General features: G+C 36.4%; 1 protein-coding gene across 1 annotated transcript in view; it reads right to left on the minus strand.

Moving 5' to 3' along the window:
- The window catches only part of pdzrn4 (PDZ domain containing ring finger 4), a 36,479-nt gene extending 13,430 nt beyond the window's left edge, over nt 1–23,049 (minus strand). The window contains exon 1 of the mRNA XM_067427039.1: nt 22,716–23,049. Within this exon, the coding sequence (XP_067283140.1) occupies nt 22,716–22,784 (69 nt within the window). The 5' untranslated portion in view covers nt 22,785–23,049. The remainder of the gene's footprint in view (nt 1–22,715) is intronic.
- Nucleotides 23,050–26,391: the final 3,342 nt, after the last annotated feature.

Consider the following 26,391-nt stretch of genomic DNA (forward strand, 5'->3'; position numbering starts at 1 on the left):
AAATCATCATATAATCTCAATGTTTAGTAATGGAAACTTAGCTAGCTAATTCAATAAATGCCACCTTGCTAATTAGTAATACAATGCTTTAGTAGCATCTGCATAAAATATCACTAGCTTAATGAGTGCATATAACAGATCTGTTATAAGCTCATGCTCCACTCGTCACCATTATGGTAACCTTATACAAAACAAACAAAAAAACCCTTAGTAATTATTCTAAACAAAACACTATCTCCTACTTAACTTTAACCTTACATAACATTATATAATGGTTAATTTTAGCATGTACTCTCCCTTTGGAGTGTCATGGCATTCTGGGAAACAGAAACCCCAGGTCAGTTTCAGGTAAATGTAAATTGGCCTAAATTAAAAGTTCATAAAACTCAAAACAATGACACAATTCAGATTACTTAAAATGTGTCAGTTTTGAGAACTCAATAGAAAAAGAAAGTTCTAAGTACTCATAAAAGTTAACGTGATTTGAACTCATTTGTTTAATTCGGCTCTACTCAAACCAATTCATTATTTTGAGTTGGTTTTTGAGGCTGGTTATTTCTTTCATTCATGTAACATTTATTACTTCCTAAGAAAGTGGTTAAAAATCTGGAATAGTCAATGAATAGCCACTGGTGGAGAAACAGACAATTGATTTCTATAGATTTACATCTGGTCTAAAAGATCAGGGGGTGAAGAAACTCTGAAGTTCATGTAGGTGAACGTTGATCCACAGCGATATGAATTTAAAGGTCATTAACGTCAATGAAACGGGGCCGTCACACACCAGCAAAGCTTCACCAACCCACCTCCACATTCCACCTCAATACATGACTCTTAAAAGGTCAGGTGCCAACTGGGTTTGATAACAAGGTCTGGAGCTGGAATGTACTGCAGTCACCTCAGACCAGTCGTATTGATTTCAGACTTTTAATACCAGCTTTGCCACAAGAGGACCATGTAGTACATCTGAATGCTAAAGTGGAGAGCAGAATCACAGCTAACATCAGTGGTGGAAGGTACAATGTGTGTGTGTGTATATTGTCAGAGCTGTCATATTTGGGTCAGTTCTCATCAGGTGACACATATCTAGAGGCTTGTTTATTTTCTCCCAGCTGAATGATTTTGCACAGGTGAGATAAGCACAAAGAGGTGATAAGACTGCATGTGTATATGTGTGTGCGTGTGTTTAAACACATGTGGCATGTGAGATAAGAATTGGATGAGAACCTCTTGGTCATACAAGCAAGCAGTGGAAAATGCAATAGCTACAGGCACATGTACACACAAACAGCATTACGTCAACCCCGAAAAAGTGCGTCAACCCCAAAAAACAGTTGTTTGGAAAACTGACTGTGGTAACAAAGGATCTTAATAACAATGAAAGCCCAATGAAAATTCTAGACTACAGTGTTTTAAATGGCATGTTTGTAAGGGAGTCACACTATGAGTTTCTCAACACCATGAATCCAAAAGGAATAAAAGAATGAGAGCATAACATAAGTGAAATCCCACCTGGGTTGTGTCAAGCAATCAGTAAAGATTTCTCAGGGTATTATGTGTGAGCAAAAGCACAATATCTGACACACGCTCCACCCAAAAGCATCTTATCTTTGTATTAAGCACATGGAGACACCTAGTCACCCATCTATTCACTGCAGGTTGTCAATGGCAATACCACATAGAAGTCTAATAGAAAAAGAAAGACTTTCTAATCATAAGAATTTATAATTTCTTTCAGAATTTAGCATATTGCTTTATAGTGCTCAGACTCTCTCTTTCTCTACACAGCTGCAGGAGTCTATAAAACTCCAGTCGCACATTATTCTAATTCATTTTCTTCATTAGATTTTCTCAGAGACTGATAACAAACTCGCCATGTCGTTAACTATTCAGATATTCAAAAAGAGACTATTAACTATTTGCATATGCTATTTTCCATGTCGTTTCTGCACTGATTAATCAATGTTGCAAGAAATTAATGAGAGGCAATTAGTCCCCTAACGAAATGCATGACTGAGTAAGAGATCGGTAGAGAAAAAGAGAAAGAAAAAGTGCAAAGACTATCTGTGTAAGTGAAATTTTGTGCAAATTAGTGTTGATGCGTGGCACCAAAAATGGAGTTGTGTCTCATTACAAGTGTAATCCAAGCATACTAAACAGATTGAAAACAAACAAGCAAATTAAGCACATCAGTTATGAAAATAACTTGGGGTAATTAATTAAAAGCAGACTCTACGCCATACACCCACATTATTCACCATTATGAACTTTGTGTGAAAATGATAATTTGAAAAAGCTTAACTCTTTCCCTGCCACTAATGGATTTTTAAAAAAAAAAATATTTATGAAACAATGCTTGTCGCTATTGACAAAATATTCTAGCAATCCATGTTTTCACTTTTATACAGTAGGTGGCACTATTATGCATCTTCTGAAAGAGTACTGAATCTCCAAATCAAAACACAGGTGAAGAAGTAGCAAAAACAAGCGATAGAAGCATTGCTTATGCTTCAAAACTCATGGTAGCTTGTTTCCACCACAGAATAAAACATAAAAAAGGTCATTGCTACTTTTTTCTTACAATTAGGACTTTTTTTTCTCGCATTTGCGAGTTTACATCTCACAATTCTGACTTTTTCTCAGAATTGCATGATATAAAGTTGCAATTGTGAGTTTATATCTCACAATTCTGAGAAAAAAAGTCAGAAATGCTAGATGTAAACATAATTGTGAGATAAAAAAAGTTGCAATTATCTTTTAAAATGTTTTCATTCTGTGGTGGAAACAAGCTTCCATACAACACTACAAATCATTATTACCGATTAAAATGTTGAGAGGTGTAGGACTGTGCAAGTTTTGAGGATGTTGATGGAAATAATCTACTACATCTTTGTTTTGATCACCGCTCTGAATCCGATCCAGATGTAGTCTTTGACAAAAATGCAATTTTCTCTTTTTGTTAAAAATATTTCCTTTTTTTATGAAACTTACCCACATTCAAGTGTTGATAGAAATCAGGAAAACCTGTTTGAAAACAATATTTCTACTATTCATTTGGTGATGCTATTACAACCAACCACTACTACAAACTTAACCGTTAATTATTCTAAACCTAACTATATAAATAAGATGTAACACCTAGAATTCAAGTACAGCCCTTCCCCCACTTTGTCATTTTTGAACGTGCATCACGCATGCAAGTATTCCCACATCAGTATCTGTGATTACACACAGTATCACCATAGAGATTCAACCTGAGATTCAATTCTGCCATTGCGTATGCGTGTGCTTTTGCGTTAAATTAAAATTCCTCTTTAGGGACAAAGAATTACTCCTCAAAGAGGTTTTCAACAGCAATAAGCCACTGACTTATTTTGTGAGTATCAGACAGTGGGAGTTTGACTACACAACACAATGCAGAGTTCACCCTGCAGGCAAACGTCTACCTTTCACAACATAATTAAATTCTCCATTAGCACCAACCTTGGGATGATCCTCTGAGCCGAAGAAATGCCTCTCATTCTTCTTTATTTTCAGGTACAAAAATAAATAATGCATTTGAAATAACAGGCACATATATCACAAAGAGCTGTGTATGTGTAACTAATGAGTCTTTCAGCAGGACGCAGCCATGGATGACATGGGTTATGACAAACTGCATCAACAAAATGCTTATTTAGCCTCAGTACATCGATACAATAACCTGATGCAAGCACTCTCCATAAGCACAATCATACCACATGCTGTCATTGAGTACATCATTTGTCTTGAATCTAGATGGTGGGAATTGTTTTTCCATTACTAGTCTACAGGAGTGTGAATAAATGAAATATTCTCAGATTGAGAACAGCTTTTCAGAGTTGGTTGTGCCTCTTTGTCCACATGTTGCCAGCCCTACTTCCAGGCCAAACGTGCCACAACATGTCCAGGCTTGTTGCACTTCCATGGTTACTTTGCTTTGGCATTATAGAAATTGATTTTTTTCAAACACTCTCTCGATCTGCCATTGGACAAAAAAAACAGATCGACCCACCCCAAACTCATGCCATTGGAGCCGATGTTTCTAAGCTCAGGATGTAAAAAGAAAATGAAGAACCGCATACTGTCATACTCGTTTTACCATCTTTCTGAACTGGTACTTGAACTGGTACTATTTCTTTCTATGGTAGAAATAGTACCAGTTCAATGGAGGAAGAGAAATTCAGCAAATGTTTTAATAGGAGAAATTATTTTAACACTGAAAATAATACACACTTTAGCTTTAAATCTACCAGCCTTTAAAATCACTGATCCTTACTGAAGCAAAAAACTGGACCAAGGCCTGAATTTAGCTATATTGGTTTTGCTGTGCGGTCGAGTTCACTTCAAGGTTCACCAATAAATGTCATGGGGAAAATACTGTGGAACAAGCCAACATTAATCATAACCACCATGACAACAACACAAGGCTATGCAATACAACGATACAAGTAAGCGAGACCTATAGGTTCAGGGCTAAATGTGCCTTTTTTATACATTCTGACTCTCACTTGACCTAATGCTAAAAAATTTGATTGTTCCTGAATGGCATGTACCCGGTGTCTTGGTCTTAAAATGCCTGAGCGAACCAAGGAGAGTTATGGGTACAGAGCTAGAGCGACAGATATGAGGGTGATTTGTGGTTTCAGTGGGTATGCTTCATTATTTTATCTAATTTCTCTGGCAGGAGTGTCCCACCATGCCTTACTAATGACTTTAATGAAGGACTCTCCTCTTGAGATATACCAGCTCTGTTTCAAAGCCTATGAGCTACTTCACTAAATAGCCAGTTTTCTAACAAAGGCATTAAACCTCATAAGTCACAGATTTGGAATGCTCTAGGCAACTCCACATGCCAAAAAAATGAACGAGCATTTGATTTCAATAGAGTTTCATGGTAGCTTGTTGCTGGATAAAATGATCAGTTTTTAATTACAATGGACCATTTCAGTATTCCATTTTTTTCTGACACAACAGCTATACGTTCATAATTTTTATTTTCATCATAATACATTTTGTGGTTGCCTTCATGAATAATCTAATTATAATTTTCATTCCATCCACTTCCATTCATATTCGCATACAAATGTTTTGCGAATAAGTTTTGCATTCCGCTGCGTTTCAAAGTTCAAGTTCGGTGAACTCTCACCTGCAAAATCGTATCATGTGAAGATGTCTGACCAACAGAAAACTGATATGCCAAAGAGTGACCTTTTAGCTAAATTAAAAGAACGCAAACTTTTAAAGCTGCGGGATTGCACTGGTGCAGTAAAGTGGAGTAGGTTGCATTTTTAATGTGTTGTGTTTTTAAAAATAGTGCGATCATTGCCATGTATGTTGAAATTTTGCACGTCCAAAGTCTGTGACTGCGGCTTTAGAATTTGGATCTCAATAATAATAATAATAATAATAATAATAATAATAATAATAATAATAATAATAATAATAATAATAATAATAATAATAATAATAATAATAAAAAAATAACATTTATAAATAAAATAAATTATTATTATAAATAAAACTGTTTCATGCATAACAAGCAGCTTATTAATAAATAAATAAATAAATAAATAATATTTGAAATGATGAGGAAACGATAATAACGTTTGTATTATTATTATTATTATTATTATTATTATTATTATTATTATTATTATTATTATTATTATTATTATTATTATTATTATTATTATTTAATTAGTTAAAGAAGAAATGGTAAGAAAGGGACAGAAGACGAAGAGCGAAATAAATAAAAAGTGACCTGGCCAGGAAGGCATCAAATGACAACATATTAGAAAAATAAAAACAAATACACTGAACAGAGGACAACAGAATAATATATATTTATAGTATATAAATATTGACTTTATATATATATAGTCAAGTATCACATCAATTTCGAACATGGCTATGCTTATGGCTTTACGAATATTATTTACAAGTGCTGTAAATTCAGCCAAAGTCGGGAGCATGGTAAGTTTTAATTGTTTGTGCAATTTGTGCATGCTGGGCTAATTAAAGCACTTTTTCACAGCTCCTAACACAGGGGACATTCATTTGATAGGAAAACTGTAGTACTGTGTTCTAGAAAAGACAAACAGCCTAAATAATTGTATTCCACTGTGAACTTCATTCATGCAACTCCCTCTCAGACTAACTCTAATAGATGTGGTGAGTCCAGTGCCAGAGGCTTATTGTCTGATACTTCCTCCTACACACATTAGACACAGATTAACCTTACATCTGCCACCATTATATGCAGGAGCACCACAATAGCTTATCTGAATAGATAAACACACACACACACACACACACACACACACACACACACACACACACACACACACACACACACACACACACACACACACACACACACACACACACACACACACACACACACACACACACACACACACACACACACACACACACACACACACACACACAGTTCCAGGCAATATTTCTAAATTAAATAAAGGGAGGGATACAGTAACTGCTTTCTAATCTGATGTACGTGAGGAGTTCAAGAGGAGGTCAGAGCCTTTACCACAGCAAGTATTTAACAATGCATAAAGTTCATTTCTTAATTCTGAAGTTAAAGGGTTAGTTCACCCAAAAATGAAAGTTCTGTCAATAATTAGTTACCCTAATGTCATTCAACACCCGTAAGACCTCTGTTCATCTTCAGAACACAAATTAAGATATTTTATATTTAGTCCAAGAGCTTTTCTGTTCCTCTAATGAAAGTGAATGCACACTATACACTTAAAAAAAATTATATGTTGGATTTAGCCTACTTTTTTTTTTAAGTCAACTGGTTCCACGTAACTGGGTTATGTTGAATTTAATTAACATTGTTTATTTCCGCAACTTACGTTTTTTACGCAAGGTTATTTCAATGTCATTTAGTTCATTTAGAATCATGTTAACATTCTTAATTTTGTCCAAAACTATTAAGTTCAGTTATTTGAAAGTGAATTAAAAAAAAACACAACAAGTAATCCAGTGTAATTACAATTGTATAATTGTAATCTAACAAGAAAGCCTTTTACAAAATCTCATTGGCTAGCCAGAAGATGGTTTTGTTACTTCCATGGCATGCCCAAAGTAGTTTTTTAATTTATTATTAAAACAACTTTAATTGTTATTAGCAGGTCCTCACCCTGAGACTTCACCACAGTGGTAACATCCAAAAACACTAACATAACACAAACTTTTAAATACCAACATTAAACAATAAAAAGTCTCTCCATTTCCTCCTCTTGTTAAAACTGCATAAAATATCACTGTATTTAAACCAACCCAGGCTCATCGGAAATACGTGACTCTGCTTACATTTTTGCAACACCCCAAATATGAACCTCCAGGTACATTTACCTGCACTTTTTGGGTGAAACGTCCACCGGAAGCGCTAAGTGGTAATATTTTTTCTCCATTCCCAGACTGATCTCATGAAATTGTGTATGTATGACACGCCAATTTGTTTGCCATTTTGGCGTGCTATCAAGACGCATAATCGCTTTTTAGCGTGTTTATCAACGCCGTTACATTCTATTCCCTACACTGCTCCTACTCCTAAACCTACCCATCACACACACACACACACACACACACACACACACACACACACACACACACACACACACACACACACAAACACACAAACACACAAACACACAAACACACACACACACACACACACACACACACACACACACACACACACACACACACACACACACACACACACACACACACACACACACACACACACACACACACACACACACACACACACACACACACACACAGCCCCTAAACCTAACCATCACAAGAAACATTATGCATTTTTACATTTTCAAAAAAACAATTTAGTATGTTTATAAATCCATTTACCTTGTGGACACACACACATATTCAGACACATTTTGAACGCGTAACTCAAACCCTTCCCTAAACATTTGTTTATTATAAAAAACAGGATATAACAGGCAGATACGACTGCATGCATAATTTATTCAGAAAGTACAAATATCCCAAGTTTTCCGAGGCCAAACGATTGATTTGTGTGAAGAAAATACCCAAAAGCGATCAGTAACGTCGAGTCCATCCACCAAAGATTAATAATACATTTCAAATATTGCTGCCTGAAGAAACATCAGGTCAGCTTAGACAGCATTGGCTGTCGTGTGTCTCGTGACCAATTGCGTCATTATGTCGGCTTTGATTGTATGAATATGAATGAACGAGTGCGTGTGTGTGTGTTCTGTTCGCAAAGGAGCGCGATCATCATTTCAACAACTAAAACATTAAGATCAACTCTGTTCTTCACATGAAGATATCGTATGACTTCAGAAGACTTGGAATGCAACATGAGTTAATACTTTTATAAAAAAATAAAAAAAATGTGGTCAGTTTTTGCAATAAATACATGTGACTGTACATTTAGTTGCCTGTTACGCGTTTTATTTTGTTGAGAGTTGGTAGGTTTAGGGTAGGAGTGGAGTTAGTTGCTCCAAAATATAAAATTAGGCTATAAATATTCATTCTGTGAGATCAGGTTGGCGCGTGTATGTTTACGCGAAGTCATGATGTCATGCATCTTGAATGGAGAAAAAATATTACCACTTAGCGCCTCCGGTGGACGTTTCAGCCAAAAAGTGCAGGTAAACGTACCTGGAGGTACATATTTGGGGTGTTGCAAAAATGTAGGCAGAGTCACGCATTTCCAATGAGCCTGGGTTGATTTAAACATTTACTCTCTGAATTCAGCCCCTTTGCAAAGCAAGATGGGACGTGAATGTCTAGTTTGTTTGGGTTACTTGATTGAAACATGTTATTTGAAAATAAAAACATCAAGTTATGTCAAAGAGAAAAGGTTTTATGTCAATATAACATAAAGCAGTTACATTTGAACCAGAAACCTGATATAAATTATATATAATGGTGTTAAATCAAGATGAGTTAAAGTGAACAGCATCATGCAATCATTTTTTTGAGTGTACTGTCCATGTCCAGAAAGGGAATAAAAACATCATCAAAGTAGTCCATATGTGAAGTTATTTAGAATCTCTTGAAGCATTGAGAAATTAACAAAAACTACGACTTTCTTCAGCATTGTCTTCTCTTCACTATTTGTTTTCAATCCGCAAAAAAATAATAATAAATTCTAACAGTTACGAAACAGCGTATTGATTAATTATTCGGATCGCGTGTCAAATGGCCAAACTGCTTAAATCGCGTGACATTGGCGATCCGAATTCTGAATCAATACGCTGATTCATGAACGTTTGAATCTATTTGAGGATTGAAAACAAACAGGGAAGAGAAGACAATGCTGGCATAAAGTTGTAGTTTTTGTTATTTTTGGACATAAATGTATTTTCGATTCTTCAAGAGATTCTAACTAACCAACTGATGTCACATATGGATAATTTTGATGATGATTGTATTACCTTTCTGGAAAGGGACAGTATACTGTACATACATTCAATGGAGGAAGAGAAAGCTCTCTCACTAAATATCTTAAACTGTGTTCCGAAGATGAACGGAGGTGTTACGATGTGTGGAACAAAACTAGGGTAAGTAATCATGGACAGAGTTTTAATTTTTGGGTGAACTAACCCATTAAATAACCTGAGTATGGCCTAGCATGTCAACATGAGTGAAAGGCTCATGTCGCTGTACTCCCCCCCCCCCCCCATAAAAACGCAAAAATTGTTGTTGCACACTTCTGTGCCAATCCAAACACATCTCTAAACAAAAACATACTAATCAAAGTCCCTCCATCCACATAACTGTGTGTGAATCTTTTGTCCTGCATCCCACGTTTGTGGATCCAAAGCCTGATGAATGCATCTGGCAGTGGAGCGTGGGTTGGCATGGGTCGCCATGCTCTGCGTGTAGTTAATGCAGCACTACAGGTGTGGCACATGGCGGCCGCCACCACACGGCCAAAACCGACATCTGCTCCCCATCAAATCTGAAGCTGAATATTAAGAATAATCTAATTACCAGACATTTTAATGCTGCACCTTCTGAGTAAAACCAGGTACATTGTGCAAGTAGTTTAATGTGTGAATGAAATATCTAAATCAAATTATGTCAACCTTTTAATGAGCCACCAGCTAGGAAATTTTTTTTCTTTCCCTTAATATAATTCTTGGCTCTTCCTGTTACACGCAAATTAGCATTATTCCTCATGTGTGAAGTTGGATTCCACTCTTAAAGAAAGGCAGATGGGAAAAAAATAATGCACGGCTTCACACCTGAACAATCTTCAAGAGCACATCAGATGTGTGTGAATGGACAACCAAACTCGCACACTTGTCTAAAGACTGCCTCTGACTCGCGCAGCCACATAATGCACAACACACTGCATGATGTTTTGCAGTGTAATTTAGCTCCATTCAGCCTGTCGGCAGTCAGTCAGCTCCTGCTTTCGCAGTTGCTCAACGGATGACTTGGAGTATGAATTGGATGTAATTGGCAAATCAGAATTTGGAATAATTTGAATGAGCAGATACAAAGACCAAACAATATTTTTCTTAGGATAGCGCAAGGAAAAGGGCGACACTTTTGACTCCATGCAGTTTATATTTATCAATGTAGACTTCTTCAAATGTTATTTATATTATATTATATTATATTATATTATATTATATTATATTATATTATATTATATTATATTATATTATATTATATTATATTATATTATATTATATTATATTATATTATATTATTGAATAGTGAACGTTTTACTTTTTTGGTCAATATTCCTTAATGTAGATTTATTTGACCAATTTATTCGATTTATTCTAAATAAATACAGCAAAAACAATAAATAAATGTTTGTTTTACTCCAGTTGATATTTCTCAATGTATATTTACTAATGGAATATAATTAATATAATATAATATAATATAATATAATATAATATAATATAATATAATATAATATAATATAATATAATATAATATAATATAATATAATATAATATAATATAATATAATATAATATAATATATTTTGATAGTAAGACTTTTAGATTTATTCTAAATAAAGACACCAACAAACAAGCTAATTCATTCATTTGTTAATTAAATGTTTGACTGCAGTCCATATTTCTCAGTGTACAACTGATATGAATGATATTATATTAAATAAAATAATTAAAAACAAAAAATAAAACAAATAAATACACATATTTGTTAAAACCAACCAACCAAACAAACAAACAAATAAATAAATAAATGTTTTTATGGAGTTCATAGAAATGATTCTCATTTAAGACAGTTGGATGTTTGAAACCAACATACTTGCTTAATAAACAATAATAATTCAATAAACTTCTATAACCTTAAAATCAGCCCCTGTGACAACTAGCCCCGATCTCTTCTATATGCTTTTATAGGCCAATAGTGCATAGGAAAGCACACAACATAAAATAAACATAAAAATGCTAATTTCCCAGAAAGGATCCGCTCAAAGACTTGAACCCTACTGATGTTACAAAGAGCAGATCTGGTTACCGAGCGGAGACACCAACTTGTGCCCCACAGATGGGCCGCTTGATACTTAATACGATAACGGACGGTGCAAGAGACCTTAGAGATCTACTAATGACTTTTCAAGCACGCGAGAAGCCCAACTCGTGCCAAACTCTGTGATAGCATCACAGTACTGAATGAACATACAGAACCTGTCCAAGATGTGCAAGTTCGGGCTCATTGACTTGAATTCCTGAGTGACAAGCAATGACAATGGGGATCAAGGACATATGAGATCTACGATATACACAATTACAGACCATTTACCAGTCCAACACATTACAACCAAACAGATAATAACTGCACTGTAAAAACAGTTGCTGCCATAAATTAAGTACGCTTAACTTGGATGGTTAAGTCATTTCAACTTAAATTGCATTAAAATGACTTGAAAAAAATGAGTTGAATATATCATATCTGATGGATGAACATTTCCATTTCAATGTCATTTCCACCACAAATTATGCATCATCTCTGATAACATGGAAATGTAATGGAAAATGCATTGTAAATATTGACTGTTTTACCTTGCTAAAGCTATTCTCACCTCACAGCAGTTTATGTATTCTGAATACTCAACGATACTTTCACACTTTTTGTAAATGACAAAACTGCAGCTTAATTGGAGGCACATTATAAACATAAATATAACGTGCACTATAGTTTGATCAAACTTAAAGGGGTACTTCAGCGCTGGGAAAATTGGGTCATCAATGTAGTAGAAATGTGAAATTATTTTGTAATTTGGGGCCTTCTAGACTGAGAAAAGACAGAAAATGTATTTTTGTCTCATGGGGATGAAAGACTACAATTCCCAGAATGCTTCGCTGCCCTGTGAGGCCATTCCCAAAGCCACCTACTGGATTACTGTGACTGAGTTGGAGATGACACTACAATTAAAAACGGAACGTGTCTGTTCAATATAATGAGTGAGCCACCGCGCAAGTATCACAGCACTGAGCACTGACAACTTTTGATCTTAAAGCACTGACAAATTTTGATCTTAAAGCACTGACAACTTTTGATCTTAAAGCACTGACAAATTTTGACTACAACTTTTGATCTTAAAAACATATAAGTAGGCTATTGTTTATTGTTAGTTCATGTTAACTAATGTGGTAATGTAAACAATGTAAACAAATGAAACCTTATTATCAATATTTACTGTGATAAAGGTTGAAATCTCAACCTCTCAGACATGCAAGTTTGTAGTTAAAGACACCCCTGACTACAAGTTCAACACTTGCACTCATAAGGAATGTTTGACTGATATCAGCTTATCATTGTTGTTGAATAAAGGATGCCATGGTGCATGGTGTCAGACTCAAAGGAAATGACCCGGGCCAGTTTGTGTCTCACACTGACAGACTGTTACTCACACAGGGGGCCGGGGCCAGCCAAGAGGAACAGACAGGAGCAGTGACCTCCCTGTATGTGTGTGTGTGTGTGTGTGTGTCTGTGTGTGCGTGTGAGACTGATGAAAGGTGAAATGCGTCCAATCCTGTATGCTATTGCCAGATGTAAGACAGCATGCCTGCAATGACACAAGGTATCTCTCCATACTTCATCTCCATATAGCAGTCCAGTCAAGTGTGCTAACAGTGTGAAGTTGACTCTGATAAACATTGCAATTTAAGTATCCCATAATTCCTCAGCCTTCTGCTCACTGTTTTCTCTCAGAAAATGTCTCACCTTTGGAAGAACAAAAGAAGAGAAGGAAAGTGAGGTGGGGGAGGGGTATCATCCCTCATTTCGTGTGCCGTACAGAAGGAAAACGCCACTGAGATCTATTTCGGTGCCTTAACCTTGCACACACAGATGCTTCATTAGCCTATTTGATCCTTATCAAGTAACTGTGCTACTGGGCTGAGCAGCAATACTCACAGATCATTTTAATATTGCAGATACATCAAACATAACCCATAAATAAACTGAATTTGACTGAAGAGCTCTTCAACTGTAATTCTTTACGATACACTAGCAGCTGCACAATGCACACGGTATTACCTTCTTGGGTCCTGGGCCAGATGGGATATTAGGAATTGTCATCTAGACTTATGTACCTGCTAATTGTATGTTAATTACAAATGGATCAATCCGCAATCCTCCAGTGCACTATAAACCTGCTATATAGACCCAATCAATGTAGAACAAATCAACACAAAACAACCTTATTTAAAAGCCAATGTGTTTTGCCATTTAATACACCTTTCAATAGCCTGATGTATTTCAGATTGATAATATTAAACATGGAAAAACATTTTTGGTTGATTTTATCTAATCAATTGGATAATGCTATCAACCTTGTCTAAATAACTCGATCATTTAAAGTACACAAGTGAATTTAAGCATCACTACATTATAATGTACACTGTGGAAAAAATAGATTCAAATTTAATGTGTTACACTGAAGATTATTAACAGTGTTTTTAAACATTAAATTAATAGCGTTTTAAAGATACATTTTAAGTGAATTATGGCAAAGGTAGCCTAATATATAAATGAGCATACACAGTTAAGTTATAATAGAAACACCCATCTGTTCGCCCATGGTCTGAAAACAAGGTGTGTTCAGGGGCATTGTTGGTGCCTTACTATTTTGAGCAACTGAAATAGACTGTGCCATTGAGCAACAAAATCATGGTCTAAAGTCAATAGTACAGTGTTTTTTTGTGTATCAGACATTAGTATGAGCGTCCACAACACACGTACACTGTTTATTACACACACACAGGGACGCGCAGCAGCACACAAACATTTTTAAATATTTAAAATAACAGGATTTCTTTCTGGAGAAGCGTTTAAATGGAATGCGAGATAAGATTCTAATTGGTTTGTCGCACAGTATGCCCAAAATACTCTCATGACTCATTAAGAGACAAGGTACAACCCTTTTAGACCACGCACAAGGCGCGCCAAACCCTTTTCCTGTCGTTCAACTATAAAAAGTGCACTTGTCTCGCTCCGCCGTGCACTTTAGATCATGCGCTTAGATTGTTAAATAGGGTCTATAATCTGATTAATCAATCTTTATAAGGCCAGGAAAATGAATGCCTTCTTTTGTGTAATACAACAGGTTTAGCTCAATTTAACAATAGTAGTGATTTTATCCAAGAACTAAAAAAAAAAACATCACTGAGAGATTTTCCTATTTGTTTTTTTAATGCTAGATCCATCACACTTGTTCTAGGCATTAATTCAAGTGAACAGTGATATGTAGATTGAATGCCCCGTGTTTCATTCGTGTAGCACCCATGTGTGAAGGAGGTGTAATCAGCCACTTTTGACTTGGCAAGTGGGCTTACTCAAACAGGACTGCATGACAAAGGAAAGACAAACTCCATAACTTCTTATAATTACCAATCAACTCTGCAGCCCAGCATTAATTATACACCAGTGTGTCTAGGGCAGACGAGGAGGTCATCTCCTCTGTGTTTCCAGACAAATAACTTTTATTATGTCTTCTGCTGAAATTAGACTATGATTGGTTTAAGACTGAAAAAGAGGCCAGGATCAGTTCAAGGAAATACACAGACAAGTTTGGGACAAAGGAACAAAATATACACATATTGTTTTACGCATCCACAATTTTCGCTTTGTTTGGAATTCACCGTTTTAAAACAGAGTTAACAAATTAGCCAGTTTGTTGAGTTGTGAGTTAAACCCTATGGAATAAATATCGTCCAGAATGTCTGATGCAAAGTAGATTTTATCATTCACTCTTAGAAAAAAAGGTTCATTGGGTTTCTATATAAAACCATAGGGTTCTTTACTCAACTCCAAAGAACCTTTTATGCTAAAAAGATTCTATAACATCTTTTTGTCACAAAGGTTCTTTATGGTATTATTCATTCATATATTACATTATTCTGCAACATGTTGTTGTTGTAATTAAATTATTGTTTATTAAACTGTTGCAGTAACTTAATATCACATTTTTATCATGCTGATTTTTTGGAGGAGAAAAACTGAAATGGCACTTTTCGTGTGATATTGATTAACTACATAAATACATTTACCAATAATACATTTTCTAACCCCCATATCTTGAATTTTGTGACCATTCACATGCATTCATAAATGCATTTGAATACACTGAATAATGCAGTGAAACTTGTTAATAATATGAAATATTTAATCTGGAAAGGACCAAAATGATAATGAATGACCCCTAAAAGGTTCCATGTAGAACATTTTTTCCAGGTTACAAAGAACACTAAAGGGCTATTTTGATTGAACCCTTAAAAAGGGATCTGTTTAGAACCTTTTAGGGGTTCCAAATACATAGCGCCAATAGAACCTTTTATGGTTCTATAGAACCTTTCCTTCTAAGAGTGTAGCTAGTGTGGCCACAGGTGGTGCATATATGGGAAGAACTGATAGCAGATAGTGAAAACCTTCAATCAGAGGTTCTGACTGGTCGAGTGGGTTTGCTATACGTATGTAAAGGTCAAGCCTGCAGTTTTTAAAATGAAATAACACAAAAAAAGAAAAGGTCACCTCATAATTTCACTTGAGAGACATAAAGGAAGCAGATCAGACAGAAGTGTAAAATCCCATGTAACTCAATTCACCTGATCGGTAGAGACAGTAGCAATGACAATGACTCTGTTGGGACTTCTTATTACATTCAATACTATACAAAATCCTTAGATATAGTCAAGAAAAGGCCTAGAAAAGTAGATTTTCATTCTACTGTTCATCCACTCCACTCTAGTCCAGTCCACTTTACTTTGGATTATATTCAACAAAATTGCACATGGGTTCAAATCACCTTGCCTTCAGTGGATTTCTGTGACCTGTACAATATGAAAAATATATATTCATTTTGTGTTATGCTGCAGTGTTAATAAATAATCAGCGTTTTAAAGGTCATCTTAATGTACAAATAGAGGAAACAAGCATCCCATACAGAAATGTAATATATCTACACATATGAAATATACATATATTAAATGTATCCACATAAAAAGTAAAAACATATATGTACATATATATATCTGCCCATATATAAAAACCTATTAGAAAATTTAACAATTTCATATATTGACATATGAAACTAGACCATATAAATATATGTTTATATATGTATAATAGAGTCTATATATATATATATATATATATATATATATATATATATATATATATATATATATATATATATATATATATGTCACATATAATTATCGATATACATCACATATATTTTTCTATGTATAAATGCTCATTATACAAATTACACATATATGCATAGCATATTGCTTGCATACATATGCTACTTATGTCCATAATATGTTTTGATATAGTCTCAGTATATGTTTTACAATTAAAATGAAATAAATTGTAACAGTCTCCCTAAGAACATCCTAGAGAGGCAAACCACAAGATAAATTTGAGGGAGGGACACGATGAACATCCTTGCATTCAAAGATAAGGAGCAAATAAATAGATAGACTTGTTAAAAGTTAAAGCTGTTCAAATAAGGAAACCACAATTATGTCAAATGTTTGTATTGTTTAAATAAATTGGCATATATAAATTAAACATATATTGGTGACGTGTAGTCATAACATACAATATTATATAAACAAAAATCATATCCATAGTATTAATATATGTCAATATACTCATTTAATATGGGCAATTTATATTTGTTATAAACTTATATCAACACACACTCTAAAAACTGCTGGGTTAAAAACAGCCCAAGTTGGGTTGAAAATGGACAAACCCAGAAATTGGGTTGTTTGAACCCATTGAATGGACCCATTTAAACAACCCATTTTCTGGGTTTGTCCATTTTCAACCCAACTTGGGCTGTTTTTAACCCAGCAGTTTTTAGAGTGTACATCTAGAGATATGTATATATGTGATAGCAATATATTGTTTTATATTTAGCATATATGACTGTGTCACTTGCGATATAGGGACATATATGACATATATTACATTTCTGTATGTGATGCACAATTAATCATCCAATATCAACCCATACAAAAGAATAAATAAATAATCAGAATTTCAGTCAATAACCAATATGGTACCGACACATGTTGAATATCTAACAAAAGTTACAAATTGCATTGAATTATTTCAACAAATATGAAATAAACTATTATACATCTGTTTATGTGCTTTGGAAATTTGAGATTACCTTGAAGAATTCACAAGAATTTTTCACAAGAAGTGTGAAAAATGGCATGCATTAAACATGATACCACACACACACACACACACGCACGCAGCAGTAGGTAATACAGTGCATCTAGTAAGGAAGATCAGTAGCTGTGTAAATGACATGAGACAGAGGTTTAGATGAGGTCATCTGCACTCTTTCCAGATCAGGATGAAAATATGAACTCAGCATCTGTCATTTCACGAAAGCAGAAAATCACCAGGACCGCTGAGAGAGTAAAATCTATTTTTAGCTATAATTATGCAATCATTCCATGCATGCTACAGCCAAAAAAGAATGATATGGGTTTTAAATGGGATTTCAATGATATGCACATACACACACATACACACACACACACACACACACACGCTTTGTCTGGGCTGGAGTTGGCAGGGTCTGCTGATATGATCACCCCGGGGCCTGTACTATCTGACAGGCTTATCATCCAACAGGCTCACAAGATCAATCAAAACTACATGTTTCTCAGTCTTTGCCTTCTTTCGCTCCACACCCATCGCGTTTCATCAGCAACGAGCATCGTTCAGAGAAAGGCTCCGGGACAGGAAGATGGATGAAAGTGTTCTGAGAGAGAGACAGGGGACGTGGCCCAACAGTGACGATGCCAATAAGAGAGACCTTGGTTCAGGCACGAGTGTGAAGCATCCTTACACACATACACACTCGAAACTCAATCTAACACTCTTCACAAAAGCCAGTTCCTTTTGGCAGGTCTCTCTAAAGGTTGTCCTCCATCTGGAGACCCATTAAACTTGAAGGCTGTGATACACTGACTGGCCAATTCACTCGCACAGATCCATATGGCTGTTAGCGCTCGTGGGACCGACCCTTCATCTGACCCTCAATGGCCAGGGCCTGCAGAGATAAAATGGTGCCAGCTTTTTCATGTAAATTTAAAATCTCCTTTTAATTTCATTGAAAGTTTGGAACAGATCATTTTGAGCAAGGGGAAAACAAATAATTATCTATTTGGCCAATGCAAATTAAAGCTGAGGATATGATTATATCTCGTAGATATTTAAAAAATAAACGTCATTATATCTCTGAATCTTTTGAATCTATAGATGCTAAAAACAAACGTGTGAGTGAGAGTGAGTGGGAGGTGATATCTCTCGTTCTTCTCCCATGCTGATCCACAGACTGGAAATTACACTGAGCATCTGTCCCCATACAGGCTCATGACCATGGCCGTAAAATGCACTGCTCCCATGAGCCTAAGCGTTTCAGCTCGACTGAGTGAAACAGCCTATATCACCTCATGTTAATACAGATTCACTGCTCAGCAATTACTAGAGTTTTAGAGATTACTGGGGAAATAAATACAATTACATCAGTTTTGATTTTAATAGTTGGCTGAAGTAAACATTGTCAGAATTCCCCAAAAAACGAATTGGATGTATAACAGAGTATTTCTGTGCCAAATACACTGCTTCAGGATATGTTTCAAAAAATATATGTTTGTGTGTGTGTGTGTGGGGGAGGGGGGGGGTATGTTTTTGTGACATATCAGGACACAAATGTGTATAATTACATGACATAGGTATTACAAGGAGAGGGTGAAATATGAGGACATTGGCCATGTCCCCACTTTTCAAAATGCTCATAAGTCATACAGGATGGGGTTTTTTTTAGGAAGTAAAAATGTAGAATGTTTCCTGTGATGGGTAGGTTTAGGAATAGGGGCAGTGTAGGGGGATAGAAAATACGGTTTGTACGGTATAAAAACCATTACTATGGAATGTCCCCATATGTCACAAAAACAACCGTGTGTGTGTGTGTGTGGCCTGTATGATGTCATAAAGGGCAGAATTCCTTGTATGGGCACTTCTCACGGAGCACGTGAGCACATCGACCAGGGTGAACGCAAAAGAGCACGTTGATCAACGAGCTTCGTCCAGGTTATGGAAGCCGTCTGCAGCTCTCTCATTTTGTTTTTAGACCACGAAACCAACAGTGTCACTAAAGAAGAGTGTCTTTGGTTGTGAGGGAAAGATAACCTTGATCAGCTTCCCAAATAACCCAGCGTTAAGGAGATCTGCAAGTGTGTTTGTTTGTTTGGTTGACAATTGGCGCGTAAGTGCATATAATGTAAACAACAGGGATAATGCCATGATGTATTGTGTTTGAATGTGTGCTTGTGACTCTTTAGCTCCACCCACTTCACGCCTCCACGAGTTTGAATAAGTACAACATCATCTGTCTTTTATAAATATGATATAACTAAAGACTCTTTAGAGATCCTGATCAGACTCAAGATTTACATGAGACTGGGAGAAACTGTGTGTGTTATGTACCCTAGTAAAAATAAAAGTTACCATTTGTTAATAATATGTTAAGTTCATTGCATTTTTTTTGGGACCATTTTGGAATTAAACGCTGATGAAGTAAAGAGCAAGACCCAACAATTTGTTAAAAAAGGACATGAAAAGACATTTACAGCCATTTTATGCAGAAATCCATGTAAATTCAAGGGTTCACATAATATCCCCCCAACAACTGTAATAAACATCCACCATAATATAACCCTGTCTCATGGGTCTCTGCAGTCTTGTTTTCCACGCACTGCTGACTTTCTTTCTCAAAAGCTGTCATTTAGAAAGGTTACCTGATATTATTTAGTGTTTACCTCACCCTTAAAACAATTCTTCTATAATAAGACTCAAAATGACATCACATTTTACATCATAATGGATAAACAGCAGCCAGTCACAGAGATTTTGCCAGTCTGATCTGCTAGGTGAAATAGCTCAGATCCAAACCTGATCTTGCTGACGGAACACAAACACACAGCTAAGTCCTCCGAGACTGAGAGTAAGAAAAGAGAAAGGGAGAGAGAGTACGGGATGTCTTTGTAATGTGGCTAACAAAGAAAGAAGAATACATTTCCATGGTGAGCCCGTTGAGGGGCGAACACTCACACTAAACTCATAAATCTCACAGACCACCAGGGCTAAAGAGGCTGTGCCGCCAAGAATAGTGTCAAAATTGTCAAGGGGCGTGAAATTGCAGTGTAGGCGTGTGTTTGTGTTTATTCATGTCCGCTTGTTGTTGTGACTTCAAGAGTAACACAGTGCAACATCTTCTTTGATTTCTTCCCGCAAACATAAAAGCTCAAAAATTTAAATTGCTGAATACCAGAAGCGGAAACATCTGAGGCAACACTTCCTTGACACACTTTCGTTTCTGCTTTGGGAATTTTCCCCATGGAGAGCAGATCCAGATTTCCCTTTCCTTTCAACCTTCCCTGGTACCTTCATCCTTCCTGGAGACATTGCATTATTTCTTTCTCTTCCATTTTTGGATTTCTTCTATCGAGAGTTGCAATCTGCTGCTAAAACACCAAAGGGACCAACATGTGACATATAAGTCTTCTCATGTCAAAAAGAAAAAAGCAAACCGTAACACCCCAGACACATACACACAATGTCTAGGGTGTCAAAGCGGCAGCCCGCTGCTCTAAAAACACTGCCAGCCCCTCTTCACTCTATAGTGCCACAAAAGAGCAAGCACATGTACAAAACTCACAATCACAGGCACTTCTGACAGCAAGAGGCTATCTGTGCAAGTCACTCCAACACAAGCCCACTGTTTAGAACCAGTAGAGATCAAACTTCTTTTACCTCTGTTCAGCCGCCGACAGGGATAATCTCCCAGATTGGCATCCAACCAGACAAAAGGCATGTTTTACCATCTAATTAGGGACCAAAGACATTTTGTAACACAGCTTAATGAGGCGACGATCAGAGCAACATGAAAATATTTTGCATGCTCGGGAAGGAGCAGGGATTCCTGACCTCCTGTGTAGCACTGGAACATGGGTAATTCTCAAACTCTCAATTCGCCAGGGGTTAAGCGAGCCTGAGATTAGCATCAATCTTGAACATTAGCGAAGACCAAAAAAGCACAATGTTCTTCCACTGTAATACTGAACATACTATAGATCCGTCCAACATCTGGTACACATGGCCCGGATCTGGGCCGACACTACGTTGCTGTCTGGGACTGTACTATTGTGCAATCTGTTGCGGAAGTCCAGTGGGTGTCATCCCCGAAGACAAGGGTTTGGAAATATAGTGATATTATTCAGTGATAAATAATATATCATGATCAATGTTTCTTTTACACCTATTTGAAACTGTCTTTATCTAAATCTTGAATTTGCACCTTGCTTGCTTTCTTCTTGCAGCTCTCACTTGCAACTACATACCATAAAGACAAGTTTCACCAGTGTGTGCAATCCCAAATTCTCATCCTCCTACCTGCAAGCATCTTGTACAACAGTTGTACCCAAATGAACAAGAATACTAACACAGTTGTAAAGGTAGTGTGCTGCAAAACTTCCTTTGATCCCTGACAAATGCTTCCAGGTAAGTCTCCAATGCAGCTGGGAATTCACCACGCTACACAACAAAGAGTTCTCCTAAAGAACTCTTCCCACAAGACTGTGCAGATCCAAATACAGAACGACTACTAGAATCAACGTTTTAGAAGCCACTTTTAAAACTGAGAGTTTGAAGCACTCACGCTTTGGGCAAACTCAGTTCGAATCCCAACTTGTGGTCCTTTCTGCTCCTACCCACCTCGCTCTCTTCCACGTTGCTTTCCCTCTCTGACTGTTATCAAATTAAGGCAAAAAGGCCAAAAATAAATCTTTAAAACAAAATGTTTCCTGTCTACTACTTGTAAGAGTACTTGTAGTGCCCTGTCCCTTGAAACAACTGGTTCTACATCTTATTCTTATTTATACATTTCTTTGGATAATAAATGAATAAATCTAAGGTTCTATTCATCTGAATGAGTTTTGCCGAAATAAGATAGCGAAGACATGTCTAAAGAAGGTGAAAACTTGTGTTTTAACACATGGAAATCCCATCTGATCTCATAACTCAACTTCACAAGGGTCTCAGGATATTCCATAACACTGTAGGTTAAATAAGTTGACTTACCTGTGCAATCTCGTAGAGCAGCTTGTAGTGCTCCTCTCTCTTCTGCAACGTGCACAGGTTACAGCCCATCTCGCCGTCGCGGGTCCCCCAACAGATCTCTGGCAGTAGTGCACGCAAACAGGCACCCCGGGGATTTCCCTCAAATGTTGAGTAACGTCTTTCATCAGTGGGCACCTTTCACCCGTTCTTCTTTGTGTAGAAATCACGCATTGACCAGGCTGCCTGATGTAGCAGAATTCCTTGTGAATGACTGTGTGTGTGCATGCATCGTACCCCCTCGATCTCCTTGTGTCTCTCTCATCCACACTAGCTGACTAGCAGTCATCCACGCACGCTGTACTAAACCCCTCTTCATAGAGACACACCCCCCTTTTCTCACTCGTCCATCTCTCTCTAGGTTCCTCTCTCTCTCTCTATCTCTATCTCAAGCTCAGTGCACATGACTACACCTACTCTAGCTCATGAATAATAATGAGTATCTGTTAGATATTCATAAAAGATGATGCGTAGAAGGTGCCGTGACTGTGTTAACTGGGTATTTATCACAATGCATTAAATAAGGTAGTAATAATAATAATTTATTTACTAATTGATTGATTTATGTTTTTCTGTTCACAGTCATTAGTGAGTATGCAGAATTTCAAGAATAGGGATCAGAATTGTGAATGCATAGTAAATACTTTCTGTTTTCAATATTTTCATTCAAATGTGAATTAATGTTGTCTAAAGGGAACCATTTTGTGAATACCGTGTCCAATCCAGACATGATAATATAGCAAAGAGTGATAAAAGTATGTAGTTTATGTAGAGTTTTGGTTCTAACCAACTATTACAATAAGCTACAGGACATTGGGTCTATGTCTGCAATGTGGGTCAGCCTTGCCAACTGTGAAATATCATAGGTCCAAAACCCTCACTACTCATTAATGTACCTATATTAATCATCACATATTTTCTTTGCTGTGGCTGTTTCGCTTTGTGAAGAAGTTTTTGCCACCTTTTCTCTGCCTGCACCCTTCGGTTGCAGTTTGCATTGCTAGTGGTAGATGTAATGATGTGTTCATGATGGCTTGTGTCTCCAGCAAAGCAAAACGACAGCAAAAGCTTCTAATGTTTGCTTATCAAAATCACATGGCAAGTAGGACTTGAAGCTCAAGTTGGAGTCTGAAAATAGTTTGTCATAAGCATTTAATGGGAAGCCAGACAATTTGAACTATTTGGGTCAAACTGTCATCAATTTCATTATAACTGACATTATATTGGCCATGTCATATATTGACATTTTTAAAACTATGCAATTGGTTGACCACTTCATGTAGCCACATATGTTGGACGAGGGGAAGAAATCAACTACTGGAAAACTCTTATTGGATCACCACTATTCTGAATATTGCAGGGGGACATCCACAAATTATACTCTCTGGTAATTATGGTACCCACACGTGTCAGTGGTTGATAAATTAGATTTATGTTGGAAGATAATGGTCCAGTAAATATGCAAAAGAAACCGGAAGAGACACAGACCATTATTGATTGACCTGAAATTCGTTTCCAGATTCACAGTGAGAGTAAAAGAAAGAGACGTGTGGTGATAACAGTATACCATAGAGGCAGTTGTCCACTGGCTGCGAGACAGCTCTCTTGGGAAGCAATAATCCGATTTGCAGAGCTTTAATTTCACTCAGCGGGTTTGGAAAGAATCTGAGCCAACTTTGCCCCAACAGGAGCTTCTTTCACCCAAATACATTTCGCAAAAGTCCTCCACAACGTGTGCCAGAGGGTACTGATTTCTGGAAGGTGCTTACTAACTCCATTTCTCTCCTTTAATGTTAACTCTTTTTCCTCAATTGACAGAATTTTCAGTCATTTATGAGACAACATGCTTCCCTGCCATTGACCGAATTTTCTGGCTTTTCGTGTTTTCACTGTTAAATGGTAGGGCCATTCACACATCTTCTGAAAAATTACAGAATCTTCAGATTAAAACACAGGGAAAAAAGGAGCAGAAACAAGCTATAAAAGCATTGTTTGTGCTTGTTGTAGTATTTGGAAAAGGGAAAAAAAACATGATTTTCTCAGCTTATTGTTCAAAATGTTGCTTTTTAAATTAAACTTATGATAATAAAATAATGCATGAAGTTAGAATAAGATGTTTTATTTGTTTGTTTAAAAACAGCGATTCTGTTTTTAATATATATTGTATGTGCAGATATTTATCAAACAAAATATGCTGGGGGCCATGAAAGTTTTATCAAAATTATCACACACACAAAAAAAGAGAAAAAAATGGCTGGCACTGAGGAAATTGTAAAAATCTATAAACAGCCTATAATTTTTCTAAATTTGTTAAGAAGCCAAGTTTAAATAAATAAATCACAAATCACGACTACTACTACTACTACTACTAATTTAATAACAATACCACTAATATATACTGTTCAAAAGGTAAAGGCTATACAACAAACCGCGTTCACTCAATAACAAAAGATAACCTACTGCTGGTAATGAATCAATACTAAACATTAACCATCAAAGGGTTCCTTTTCCATTTCATCCCATTCCATTCCATTTAATGCCATTTCATTGTAGTCTATCCTTTTCCATTCTAATTTAAAGTTCTAATCCATATTCACCAAGGAGGGAAAGGTCATCTGAAGGGATCAGAAGGCGCTATAGCAGATAACATCAGCTTGTGACACCACGGGTCACTGAGGATGACCCCTAAAAGCGACATCATCAGGGATAAAAGTGCCTAGAGATGCTACAAAAAGGTGACTGCATGTATATATTGGCCGTCTGAGATCCCTGAAACTGCTTAATAGCGTGTCTGAGTTAGCAAATACAGCTAAAGCAATGCATGTCAATTGTTTAGCATTCATACCTCTACTCTTGTTTTATCTGACATTTAGACAGCAGGTGTGCGTGATCTTTCATGTAGCCACCGTTCAGGCACCTTGAGAACTGCACTTCTGTTCTTTTGCAAGCAAGGGCAGGGGAAGATGTGAAACGCCCTTCAGTGTCATTCACACAGTTGAGACGAGTCATCACTTTAGAGATACAACATCCAGCAGACATCACCATCTGGGCCTCTGATTCACTTGGGCATGATACAACTTGGTCATAAAAGTCCCATAATAAAATAATTAAATAAAATGATAAATAAATGAAGTTAATTATGCTCTAGAGCCATTAATCAGATCATACATATCTACTGGATGATCTTTGCCTATTATTAGGGATACTTATGAAGACAATACTGCATTACGTAATTGATATATATTATTAAAGGGCTATTTGAGACCCTCACATGTTGATGTATGTGAACAACTTTAGATGACTGTTCACACCGTACACATACAGGAGAACACAGACTAAAATGATGCACCCTGAGCAGGTGGTGTTTGGATGGAGATATCAGCATTACTGAGGGCTAATGTGCCATGTATCTCAATGCCCAAAAAACATCAATTATTTAAACCTATGAATCATTAATTGGAGCAAAAACACCAGTATAGCTGTTGTTAGAGCCCAGGTTGCAGGGTAGGAACGTGAAAACACTCCAAATGGAGATGCTTCAAAGAGCGATGATGTTCAAAATGTATGAATACTTCAGGCAGCAAGAGTTTTGGATGAATATATATATTTTTTTAAATAAATCACAGAACTAAAGACTATC

This window comes from Pseudorasbora parva, chromosome 20, assembly GCF_024679245.1.
Source record: "Pseudorasbora parva isolate DD20220531a chromosome 20, ASM2467924v1, whole genome shotgun sequence".
Classification (NCBI taxonomy): domain Eukaryota; kingdom Metazoa; phylum Chordata; class Actinopteri; order Cypriniformes; family Gobionidae; genus Pseudorasbora; species Pseudorasbora parva.